At 35.3% G+C, this 13,791-nt stretch overlaps 1 protein-coding gene across 1 annotated transcript; it reads right to left on the bottom strand.

The window, feature by feature from the left end:
• Nucleotides 1–4,756: 4,756 nt before the first annotated feature.
• LOC106323876 lies at nucleotides 4,757–7,565 on the bottom strand. The gene is made up of 3 exons (XM_013761926.1): nucleotides 6,355–7,565; nucleotides 5,710–6,248; nucleotides 4,757–5,604 (listed from the first exon to the last, which is right to left on the bottom strand). The coding sequence occupies exons 1-3, from the start codon at nucleotides 7,563–7,565 to the stop codon at nucleotides 4,757–4,759; spliced, it is 2,598 nt and encodes an 865-aa protein (XP_013617380.1).
• Nucleotides 7,566–13,791: the final 6,226 nt, after the last annotated feature.

The following is a 13,791-nucleotide window of genomic DNA, read 5'->3' as shown; positions in this document are numbered from 1 at the left end:
AAATAAGTAAAACAAAAATCTCTCCATTTACTTGATTAAACAAATATGTCTCCATGTCAAACAGTAACTTGGCTTCTCTTCCTCCTTCCATGCTTCATAAAATTCTCTCAAAGGTAGCAACAAGCCATCTTCGAGACTTTGGTAGTGCAAGAATTGCTTTCTCCGAGTTCAAATCAAATTGGCAGAGAAGAATACTTATACCGATCTGCATATCTCTTTAACTTGAATGACTGGATTGATGAGGCTAATGCTTTAAGGACATTCATGCTTAGGTGCTACCAAGCCGGTAATCTAGAGGCCATCTACATGCAAGGTATGTATGAGTTCTTCATCCTCCATTTACTTGATGAAGGAAGGGAAAAAATCCGCCTTGCTGGTGAGAGAGGATTGTTGTGGGCCAAGTATGTAGATGGAATGCTAACTTAGCGTTTAGTGTTGATGCTAGAGGATTTGTTCACAACTATCCTAGCTTTAGTCGTGAATTTGTTGATCGGATGAATTTCATGATCACGACTTTGTTATCCTCAGGCCATTGGGGTTACGAAAAACATGAGGTGTTTATGTCTCTACTGGAAAGAATAAATCCCAACGTCTCACATGATTGTTGGTGCTCAGCAGTAATAGAACCGGTGTTTGTAGTCTCCTTAGATGGATCTAGAACACGGTGGACATGCAATCGTTGTTTCTGGCAATGTGAAGCTTGGGACTTCTGCAATGATATTCATTTGACCGCTGGCCACTGGCCAATTGAAGATTAGTTGTTTGTTTATGAGTTATGGCATGTACTTTTTATCTACTTTTACTAGGTTTATGTAAAATACATTTCATATAATATAATGTCTCTAGTTTTTCTTTATAAAGTAATCTTAATTTATTATTAACAACACTGTCTCCATAAAAGAACATAATGCAAATGTAAAAGATACAATCAAAACTAGTTGAACTTTGCAAATAAAAAAGTGTGACTTAGTTCAATTTAGAATAACTTTGTAATTGATACAGTTTATATTAGTCGCAATCTTATACGCTGTACAGTTACACCAAGATTTACAATTACACTAACTCGTACAAAGTTGTCGAAAGTTATGAAGAAAGAGATCCGAATTTTATGGATCCGGTCTGGATGGTCCGCGAAATGATCCTGGTTAGGTTGTAAATACGCAAAATTCTGTTGGTTTCGTGGTCTTTTAATAATTTTTCGGATTTAATTAAAGATTTATCTATTTTCTAATCCGGACTGCTTCGGGTAGGAGTATTTGAGAATTTTTTTTTCCAGGCAGGAGTATTGGAGCAATTGATTCAATTCTATACATATTCGGTCGCGTATGTTGCTCTATAGGGTCCATTCTCTTAGCTGGAGAGTCAGCAACTAGAACGGTTATGTCTACATGCTTACCTTAGTTGTAGGGTTAATAATGGGATTTAGAGATTCGCACGGTAGCCTCACCGTTCACCTAATTTATTTTATTTCTATGGTTATCCGCCACAGTTACTATTTATTCAACTCATATTAATTCACGTTCTTTTTTATTCATTTTCAACATCATCTATAGATAAACTATACATAAAATAATTAGGATTTATTTTGTATACATATTTGCATATATATATATATTGAAATTATTAAAAAATGATAAAAGCAAATATGTTGGGAATAAAAATAAATAATGACAACTTACAGCTGTTGGATTCTTTAATTTTTTTTTTCAAGATCTTCTAGTTGACTTTAAAGATCAAAAACCTATGAATCAATTTTCGCTACCCCACCTCCACGACCTATCACTTAAATGATAAATCTATAAGTTTCATTTTAAGTGCTTTCTATTTGGCTCATAACTTTCGTACATGTCTTTTAGTTACTTTGAGGGTAATTTTGTCTCAGATTTTTGCGTTTACACACAAAAAGTGTTTCATGTCCACTGTGTCTTATTGTGAAAACAAAAATCAAAATATGTTCTTTTATGTAAACAAAAAAATTGTAGGCTTGTAACCATTGTTTAGAGATTATGCGGTAAATTGTTTCCAGTCTTACACTATGATGCACCGGGACAGATACGGGGACAGAAACAGAGACGTAAGCGAAGACGGGAAACGGAAAAATTTAAAAATTATGGGTACGGATACGGCAAATATATACTAGTAAAAAATATAAAATATTTATAAAAAATAAATTTATATATTGAATCTAACATAATTAGATATAATTTACTATAATATGTCTATTTTGCTGACTAAAATTAGATGCAAGATAACAATGACAGTTAAAAAACAATTGGACAAGCATTATGTCCGGTGAAAACTAGTCTTACTCATAGCTATGTTCTCTAACCGTCCCCAAGCCGTACTAGTGCTGTCCCCGTGAAGTACCCGTCCCCGAAACGTTTCCGGTACCGGTACGGCACCTAAATAGACGTCTCCGTGCTAGATAGGTCTTACATCGTAGTGCCTAACTTCTATTAGTATAACTATAAGAGCAATCTTAGGGCATGCGCAATGGCACGTCTCTCACATTAACATGACAAAAATAAGGAACAGTAAAAATTAGAAGAAAAAGGTGAATGATCGATTCGTCTCAAAGAGATGTGCATTTCTTTATTAGAGATCCAGAATACATCTGTTAAATTCTGAGTGGATATTATTTCAAAAATATTAAAATATGTTTTAAAATTTTCGGGAGACTCTTACCAATAGGCCTGGAACTTTTATCCAAGATCCGGATTCGATACGTGATCCGATCCGGATCCGATCCGAAAATCCGGATATCCGGAGAGGCCAAATCCGGATCCGGATATCTTGATTTTTTAGTCCGGATATCCGGATCCGTAAATTTTATTAATAACTATTTCAAAAATAGTAATATCTATATATAAAAACTAATTTTATTTAATATATTTTCATTTTTATAATAGTATATATAAATTTTATGTAAATTTTGTAATATTATACATAGAAATAATTAAAAACATTATATATATTTTTATTTTTAAATTATTGTTAATATTTTATATATATTAATATTATTTTTTATTTATTTTAAGGATCCAAATCCGGATCCGGATATCTTGATTTTTTAGTCCGGATATCCGGATCCGTAAATTTTATTAATAACTATTTCAAAAATAGTAATATCTATATATAAAAACTAATTTTATTTAATATATTTTCATTTTTATAATAGTATATATAAATTTTATGTAAATTTTGTAATATTATACATAGAAATAATTAAAAACATTATATATATTTTTATTTTTAAATTATTGTTAATATTTTATATATATTAATATTATTTTTTATTTATTTTAAGGATCCAAATCCGGATCCGGATATCTTAAAATTGCCCGAATACCCGATCCGTCCCAGACCTACTTACCAATGCTGATGGACTTATTAAAAATACTAGTAGCGGAAAAGTGTATTGATAGTCGAATTTTGATTATAAATTTCAATATTTTTGTTTGAAATGGAAGCATTGTATGTTCCAAAATGTCTGAAAAATTGGTGAATATCGAGTTTACACAATTGTTTAAAAGCGAAAAGAGTAGCTAAGTAAAATAAATCATGTAAGAAACAAATTAAGTCTTTCGCAGATCAGAAGTTGTGCTGAGGTTCATAAGAAAAAATGGCCTGAAATTGGTTAAGAATAAGTTAGTTAGCATAAATTTAGGTAAATACAATAGTATTGCTATTTATATAAAAAGGTTTCTACCTGGCTTAGCTGAGAAAAAACCTATGTGTAAGTCCATTCTTTATTGGCTTGTATCATCGCTTGGTTGATATGTCGGCATTGCTAATCTGTGAATATAATATTTTATCAGAAGACCTCTAAAAATGATGGGAGTGAAAACTATAAGTTATTTTAAATTACCTTTGTTGGGAGGAAGGCCTTTGAATATTTCTTTGTAGACTATGTTCTTCACTTTCAGCTGTTGGGAATCTTCGGTTTTGATGATCGTTAATCCTGCTTTGCTTGTGACACGTGAGAAGGCCACATAAAGTTGACCATGAGAGAAGACCGGTTTAGGCATATATAAGATGACTTCTTTAAAACTCTGGCCTTGGCTTTTGTTGATCGTCATTGCATAGCACAATCTGATAAGAAATTGCTGCTGACGTAATGTGAACGGTAACTTTGTTTCATCATACAAAAGCACAATTCTTGGGATCAAGACCTCTTTTCCAATGTGGGAGTCAGTGATAATCTCGGCCTTGAGCACGCGATCGCCAACGTGGGTTAGGATCATTCGTGTACCATTGCATAATCCTTTTTTCTGATTTATGTTTCGCAGAAGCATAACTGGGGCACCAACTTTCAGAGTTAGTTTGTGCGAAGGCAAACCCGAGAATTCCAATGAATTGAGATACTCAACGGCGTATAATGTATCATTTTGATCTGATGTAGTATCCGATAACTCAAAGCTGTCTGAGCTGAAGTAATCTCTTGATACCCTGTCGGTCCGTGAGATAGTGTAAGCATTGATTTCATCGACGGTTTCATTACGTGGTGTGAGTATAGCTTTATCAGTGTAGGAAGTCTGGGAATTCATCGGTCTGCTGATTTCTCCATATGCGGCATCAACAACTCCTTCTAATGGGTCAACAAAACTCTGAGAAATCAAAGATTCATCGATATTTATGAATTGGTCATGGTAGCCATCATCCTCATATTCTTGTCCTGATTCTAGACGTCCTTCCCCGACCTTGAGAAGCCACTCAGAAAACTCTTTCTCATCCTGATTGACTCGCATATTTGATTTCACTGATTCTTTGCGGGTGGATTTTTCATAGACATTATGTCCTTCAACGTCTTGTCTAATGCTTCGAAAGCATGCTTGTGTGTCATAGGTGCCTCATCCCAAATAATGAGGTCCGTTTCCTCAATTAGTTCAGCCAGCATTGTACCTGGTTTGATGTTGCAGAGCTTATCTTCGTCGAGCTTCAACGGAATATTGAAGCGAGAATGAGCTGTTCTCCCGTTTGGTAGTAGCAATGCGGCTATTCCCGAAGAAGTAACTGGTAGAACAATTTGTTTTCTTAAGCGAAGTCTGGATATAATAGTCTGGTATAGGAATGTTTTTCCTGTGCCCCTTGCGCCATATACAAAGAAAAGTTTTCCCTCTTTTTTATCAACATAATCTATGACTGATTCATAGATCTCACGCTGCTCAGCATTAAGTAAGTTGTACTGCTTCTCATGTCTTAGTGTTTCCTCGGCAACATCGTAATCTATTTCTTGGTTCCACAAACTGTTCCCCAATTCCTTTAGCAAAACAGGGTTGATCTTCGGCATATATTTAATATCATCTAAGGAGCGATCATGCATGCGCATCAACTTTTTGACTTCTGTCAATGTGTATTGCTCTAAGGTCTTATCGTCCAGTTCCAGATTTGCGTGACCCAAGATCCTTTGCCTCTTGTGAAGTATGTCCTCGCTCATTGATTTCCATGAGTGTTCCCATAGTCCTTTAGGGCTTGCAACGAAGCAATTGTTTAGGAATGTGACGAACATATCGCGGAGCTGGTATGGGGTGGCAGTTCGAGCACCCTCTGACATACTCTCGAGCCATTCAACATCATTGTCCAAATAGCCTCGTGCGTGGCAAACTGATTTGAAGTCAGGGTATTTCACATCGTTTTATGTTTTTAGCTCGTCGTAACTTCTAGGACCCTTAATCTTATTAATGAGGACCCTCAGATAGTATCGATCACCTGCTGAAGGATGGATAGCTACGACTCGGCCAATGGTTTTTCCTTTCTTACGTTCAGTCCACACCTTAGCATTGTTGTTCCATACAAAATATTCAGGAATCTGCACATATGTTAGTGTCCGCGCAAACTCTGACATTCTGCATAAAACCATCCATTCAGTGAACATTGTCTTCTCGATACCTGGTTTGCGGATTACACGGCCGAGGTTATCTGTTGATTTAACCGTAATATTATGTTCACCTTCTAAGTGAAAGATAAGCTTCTCAACTGATGGTTTTCTTTTGTGTATGTGGAATGCGAAAGTCCGCCACATTGACTCACAAGCTGATAAATATCGGGCTTCGATGTAGTCTTGGATCTCATTGCGTTGTTTGACGACTTTATCCTTTGGTCCTCCGGATCCCATGGCGTCAGAGGTAGTTGTTGTATTTCCTTTCTCAATCACAGCTGTTGCTCGATCAATGCGCTTGGTTATGTACTTGAATAAGTATTTCACTTGTACGATTACACCATTCAACATTAATATGAGCTTCGTATTTCTTCAGAAGTTTAATGTTATGAGGTACGACAAAAGTGTTGTCTAGTACAGCCCCAGCCTTTAAATTAGACGCATCGTCTTTTAGGCGTCGACGATATAACACATACCCGGATTTGTCAATTGAAGTGTTTTCGTTATATGGCCGAGGATACTTTTTCGTGCACACAATATTTTTCATGCACGGTGACTTCGGATTAAAGAGCCCACATGGACCATGGGTCATGTGTTTTGTGACTAAGTCGTAAGCAGCTGGGTCTTCCTCTTTGTTTGGGAGCTCAGCTGAAATTATTTCATCCACTTCTTCTGCACTTGGTGTTCTGGTAGAGTTTCCTAACCACAGTAATATATGTGCATGAGGGAGACCTCTCTTTTGAAATTCTATTCGGTTGAGAGCTGTCGTGTATGGCTTGAAGAAAGTTCCTGCTTTGAAATCCTTGAGGAGTTGATCATGCTTCATCTTAAAAACACGGCATTCAATGTCTGGTCTATCATTCGGAGAATCTCCACTATATTTTCCAATATGCTCTTTAATCTCGCTCCAGTTAGGATTGGCAGTCATTGTGATAAACAAATCTGGATTGCCAAATTCTCTGCAAATAGCCTTCGCATCATGGTATTTCTCAACTAAGTACCGGGGCCTACCGGTGAAACTTGGCGGCAGTATAAACCTCTGACCAATAATTTTAGCATCAGTGTCACCTTTGCTTACAGCATCAAGGACATTACTGTAGAGCTCGGCTCTCAAAATATCTTTGTTATTTCTCACCCACCTCAGTCGATCCTCCTCAATTGCTGTATAGACGTCCACAATAAATTGATGGAGGAGACGACCTCCTTTAATCAACGTCATCCCTTCGTTAGGACGTGTTTGAATCTGAGAGGCGTAGTATTGCCGTATGGTTAGGAATTTCCTTGTTCTTGAAGTGCCTGTCTCAAGATGTAGGGGGATCTCTGGGTGAAACCCATATTCACCATACGGAAACAAAAGAGGATATTGTAGGCTCATGTATAGAGGGTGATCATCACGTATCTGCTGCAAAGTGTCAGATTGAAACTTGACCACTATATCTCGTTCTCCAACTGTTGATGTTATATCCCCCACGATAAGACCTGTCACCTCACTTGTACTCGGAAGATCGTATTCTTTCCCATTCCCTTTATCTGGGAGTAACCTTATAGCAAACTCTGACCCGACGCTCTCGTAGTGGTCTCGTGCACGTCGAAAAATCTTAGCTAAACAATTATGCTTGTCAATCATCTCAATGAGGAGTGCTAATGTTGACTCATCGAGATTACCTTCTGCTGAGGTTTGCCCCATCGCATTTAGGCGGTTTCTGAGTTCGTTGCTCGTATCAAATATATAAAGTTGGAGATATTCTGGGAGACAGCCTTGTCGGGGTATAAGCGAGCCTATTCTGTGGTGGGTTTGACCTTGGATCCGTATAGTATAAGGACCAGGTGCGTGGACCACACTATAATCCATTTTCATTCCAACGGATGTAAAAGCAAGTACATAATTATAGACTCGGGTAGTATCTCGAAACCATCTAGTTTGAAGAAGTTTTTCTAAGAGGGCTGGGGGCTGGTTGATCGGTGGAAGCCTGATTTGGCCATGGTTACAGCAAAGGGTGAAAGTTGGTGCACCTGTTTTGCGATCCGTACCGGTGCTTTCAGAAGTCCACATTAACGCACCACATTTTGAGCATGCTACGATTAGGTTTTGATCGAGTTGTGACGTCGAAGCTTTTTCTGAAAAATATTTGTTACGAAATGTTAAATCATAGTTTATTTAACATCTTAGGAATTTATCAGAGGTCAAGGAATTTACATTTTTTTTAAAAAAAAAATTATTTTATTTTACTTTTTATAAATTTTTTTATTTTTTTAAAAAATATGTTTTAAAATTATTATTTGCAAAATTTTATTTTAAGTTGATTATAAAAAAAAACCATTATGTTGGAAAAATATCTTTTTGTAATTAAATATTTTATTTTAATTGTTTATCTAAATTTACTATTTCTATAAATTAGATAACAAATATGGTCATTTACGAACATATGTTATTGTAGTGGGCTTTAGTATTTAACATCTTTGGAATTTATCAGAGGTCAATGAAATATAAATTTACATTTTTTATAATTTTATATTTTTTTAGTTTTACTTCTCTATTTTTTTTAAATATGTTTTAAAATTATTATTTTAAAATTTTATTTTTAGTTGATTTCTAAAAAATCATTATGTTGGAAAATACCTTTTTGAAATTAAATAAAATATTTTAATTTTTTATCTTATAAATTTACTTTTTCTATAAATTAGATAACAAATATGGTCATTTACGAACATATGTTATTGTGGTGGGCTTTAGTATATTTTAATTTTAAATATATGTTATTTATTGGCAGACTTTATATATGTTATTTACAAATATATTTACAAATATGGTTAGATAACAAATAGGGTCTTTTCCCCGCGCTTGCTATATATAATTATATTTTTGTATTAAGCAGGTCATAATTGTCGATAACAAATATCATTGGTTATATATAAATAAATATATATATTACTCGGAAATTATAGGGGCTTAAGTATGCACCTTTCTTTTTTGGTTGAGTGCGACGCATTCCTTGTGGATGTGGTGGAGCATTTGTATCTATGCATAAACAATGTATATTAGAACTATAAATGTATTAAATCTAAGTAGATTTTATTAGCCATGATGCGTACCTCGTGATGATGCCGAAGTTCGTTTCGATAGCAAGATGGTATTTATCATATTACGTGCATTTTTCTGCTTGACTATTAAGATTAATAGTTGTTAGTTTAAAAGAAAATAGCATAGGAGATACAAATTATAGTATTGTTTCTTACTGTAAGAGTCGCAGTCATCACAGCCACCTACTAAATTAAATCTGGGAAGTTAATTTGTTTGATGAATAAGTTTTGTTTGGATATAATACTATGATCCATATAAACTTACAGTCGTAATATTTTGGTTTGAATGTTGGTCGGTCATTCACCTGATGAACTGAAAACATACACAGTTTAAGCACTAAGATGAGACAATTTTGATATTAGTAGTAAATATTTTTGATAGTAAATATATACCTTTTGGTTTATTATGTGATCCACGTGGACGGTCCCGTTTCTTTTTTTGCGTGTGTCCTCTTGTAATATTAACTATTTATGTTAATAGTTTATTGTTGTATTAAGTTTCCTAATTAAAATAATATAGAGGTGGGTCTTAATTTTTTTCAATTGTAAAATCTTAGTATCCCTTTAATCTAATGTATACTATTAATCCAGTTTCCTAATTAAAACACAACACACTGTTTAGTGTATAGTATTAATCTAATTTGATATTTTTATGGTCATATCATACACGTCTTTTATTTATACATATCAATAAATGTACTTCTATACACAGTAAGTCTAAATTAATGTTAATGAGATGTGGGATGTTGAAATATAGTAACGATTATTTTTAATTTTCAAATATAGTAACATGAGCCATGGTCTACACCATGTGAACTCGCCTGACCGAGGAAATCGTGGCCACGTGTGGGTTTGATTGAACTTCGATTTGTGACCAAAGAAAAACGTTTAAGTAGAAGATCATTATCAAATATATTATATAATGCTTGTGCAACTGCTTAAGATGGAAGGAAGAAGATTATTAAAAAATTGACCAGAAGCTCGTGGTCAAGTGGTAAAGAGAAGGGTTTGGGATGTCACCACATTTCAAGTTCGATCCACCTACCATGCAAAACTAAGTTATATTTTTCTGGTCACCTACACGGATATGGGCTATTGCATTTCGGCCCATTTGAATATCCGGGAGAGGGTCTATCCGTGGGCTGCACCTCCCACCCGGAGGTTAGGTCTGTGTCTTTAATTGACCCGGGTTTAACCTTTTTATTTTCAAAAAAAAAAGATTATTAAAAAACGTAGAGACCGCAAACAAAAAATAGTATAGTTATATAATTACGTTGCTGACTTCTCTTATTTGATGTTATAGGGATGTTCTCACAGATTAATGAATTGAGTATAATTTATTTTAGTCACTCAATAGGTAAGTATATTGTCTGCCAAATTATTCTAATAGTGTTAATAAAACGGAAAAATTACAAAAATAATATATATATATATATATATATATATGAATTATTGAATAAAATGCTAAGATAACAATATTCAAAGAAATACACCTAGCGACCTCTATAGCTATAACGCCAGCACTACACCCCATCCCATCAAGATTCAAGCTCTTTATATTATCCCTAAGTTTATAATGCTAAAATATGTTGAGTGAATAAAAGTAACAAATTCCATATATATATACTATTTTCTGATGAGAGTTAAATATTGAGAGTGCTTTTCTTAGGTGGATAACCAACTGTAAAACTAAATATGTTGAGACAACTTCTAAAGCATAAAAATTTTTGGTTGCTGGATGCTTCTAATTTTCGTGTTCCTGAGAGAAACATGCAGGAGATTAGGTATTTACCGGTAACTTCAATAGGTTGGTCATTGGGGAGGCTATCCATTCCGTTGAAACAGAGATCCCCACAACCAACTTATTCCAGACGTATGTTGCTTGGAAGTATAGAAGACACAGATGAGTTCTTGGATCTTTCTTAAGTCTTCTTATTTCCAACGCAAGAGAAGGATGAGTTTTTAGGAGAGTTTGATTTTCTTATGCATTTTTCTTCCCCTTTGAAAGGGTATAGAGAAAGATTGTAATTGCTGGTTGAATGAAATATATTACATTCCTATTTAGATGAGATTTTAACATAAATATGGGATCATATGGAATATGGGATTTTAAGAGGATTCGAATATGGAATATAGTCAAAGATTTTTCTGATGTGTGATGTGCGTGTGTGATGGCGACATGGAGATCAAAATGGATATGGTCTATGGAGATAATTCCAGCGAGTTATCTTATGAGGCCAAATCGTTTGGATTTGCTAATTGAATTCAAAACATGAAAACAATTGATTTGAAAGAAACAGGAAAGCTATATAGGAAAAATAGTTCAATTGATTAAAAGACAAAGTCTGAAATGGAATGAAACAAAGCAATGTCTTGTTAAAAACCAAAATAGTACTTAAACTGAAGCAAACTTTCAAAAAACAACCCAATACTTGAAGTTCAAAGCAAAGACTTAAGCATCAATGTACTGAAGCTTCAATTCTCACATCTTGCCCGTTTGACTTTCTCTGGATCAACACTGTCAAACGTCCTCTTACTCTCCTCATCTGCAGAATCTCCACGGCTTTTTGAAGCCTCACACATGTCACTTCCAGTCTGCATTGCTTCCTCGGACGTTGCAGCAATGGCGTTTCCAAGAGAGGCTTCTGTGGGTGATGGTGTGTCTAGAGGGAGGATCTTGATGACAGTTATAGCTCGGGTGTTGCCAGAGAAGTTGTGGTCTGTGACTTTCACACAAAACTTATGGGTATGTCCGATTGTGCTGATCAGAGCTTCCGGGACAGGCACCTCATGGTCAGGGCCTTTGTTTTAATTAGTCTTGCATTCAAGTACAATAGTGTGAGTTTAAATCAGTTGAGAGTATAAACTGATAGAAATTTAACTCAAAGTAGCTGCTAACCAACTCAGATGCGTGCCTCCCAGTCAACTCAAGACCAGCATCACCAAGCAGGACAAAAAAAGCTTGTTCACTGCTATCATAAACCGAAATCTTTGCACGGTACCTGTTATGTAAGAATCAGAAGTTAATAATCCAAAACTAATATAAGAGAAAGTGTAATTGAATATTGAGGCCAATGAACATATTGTGCAACTCCAGCTGTGTTGTCCTTCACACATCTTGTGTTCGTGCAAATCAATGAGTTTGCGCCTTTGGTAGCCTTACTATGACACTCAGTGCATGCAATATAGTACCAAGCAGATCCATGAACAACATCATCAATCGTAGCAGTGCACTCAAAAAAGGCATCCTGCAACAGTTCAAAAGCATTTGATATAAATAGATAAGCGTTTAAAAATTGGCAAGTAATATTTAGCTTTGTATTTACCTTTGCAGATTCCTGAGTCATGTAAGAGAATATATCTGCTATAGTCATCGTCTCCCGCTTAGTGACCACCTCTGCACTAAGCTGCTTAGCAATCTCTGGGTTTGAGGCGAACCTAACAATAAATAGAAAGCATTGCTTCAGTCAATCACTTCAATCTGTGTAACTGTGTGCTCAAATTGAACTTCTACAGATGGGGGTACATACCATGTGAAGTAATCAATGGTTGGTCATAGTCCATGAAAACCCGTGTGGGAGACATAGAACTCAATGCCAGAGTACCTGTTCAATAACGTAAGAAGCATTAAAAATGATAGAGTGTAAAATTAGCTGCCAATTTAAAAGAAGAAAACGTTTTTAGAATGTTTAATAAGCTAAAACATGACACAATGATCAGTGAAAACGTGAAACCAAAGAGATAAATGATTACCTCCGAGACGTTTAGAGTTAACAGCTGTGACCAAAAGTACCGTGGGAGTGTTTTCATAGGACTTAAACTTCTTGCAGAAGTCTGTTGCAGCCTGGTCCCAGAGGTAGAGCTTCATGACAGGTCCTCTGCAAAAAAATAATCTCTTAGGGACTTAGGAACTAAAGAGAGACGGTGTATTGAAAATAGAAGAACACACTTACTCATGTGATTGCACATGAACCATAACGTGCCGAGTGGTAGCGATCTTCGCTTCATCAAGGGTGAGGCGCTCGGTAAGAGTCTGTCCATCGACCAACTTCATGTGGCCAACAACATCTATAACATTTATCATGAAGAATGTAATTCAGATGTCTAATATAAAAATAAAGAAACGAAATACTTGAAGATAGACCACAACTACATCAAAATATAAAGTAATGCAACTACGTTATGATTTGTAAAATTAGTATGCTTACCGTAGAGGTCACCTTTGAGATCACAGTTAGCCTCAAAATCCTCATACGAATTAAACCTGAAACGGTCTTCATCAAAAGGGATTGGAATGTCGAGAAGAACCGACAACTCAGAGTTCCATGTGAAGGACACGATTGCGATATGATCAGCAACCCGATACATCGGTTTGTTCTTCGATCCGTAGAAGTTGGTGAGTTTGTAAACTGATCCTTGCTTCATCCCAGGCAAGTATTTCTTAATACGTCCTGGTGGGATGAATCCTTGAATGACAGTTCCCTATTGTCGGAAAATAATAAAAAAACATGAAATGAGAATCAAACCTCGAAATTTAAACAAATACGATACCAGACCCTACTAACTAACTAAACAACTGTATAACAAAACGTCAAAATCAAAGTTTAAAGTTTTATTAACATAACTAATTAACCCTAGCTTCGTCTTCAAAGTTTAAAGAAACGTCAAAATCACAGTTCAAAGTTTAATTAACTAATCTAACATAACTAATTAACCCTAACACAGATCTCACGGTCTAGAAACAATTTTTATTGTCGGAAAAGAATAACAAAACACGAAATGAGAATCAAACCTCAGAATTTAAACAAATACGATACCAGACCCTACTAAAT

Source organism: Brassica oleracea, chromosome C2 (genome assembly GCF_000695525.1).
Source record: "Brassica oleracea var. oleracea cultivar TO1000 chromosome C2, BOL, whole genome shotgun sequence".
In the NCBI taxonomy this organism is placed as follows: Eukaryota; Viridiplantae; Streptophyta; class Magnoliopsida; order Brassicales; family Brassicaceae; genus Brassica; species Brassica oleracea.
The sequence above is the reverse complement of the archived record's forward strand: the minus strand, read 5'-3'. Positions and strand labels throughout refer to the sequence as shown.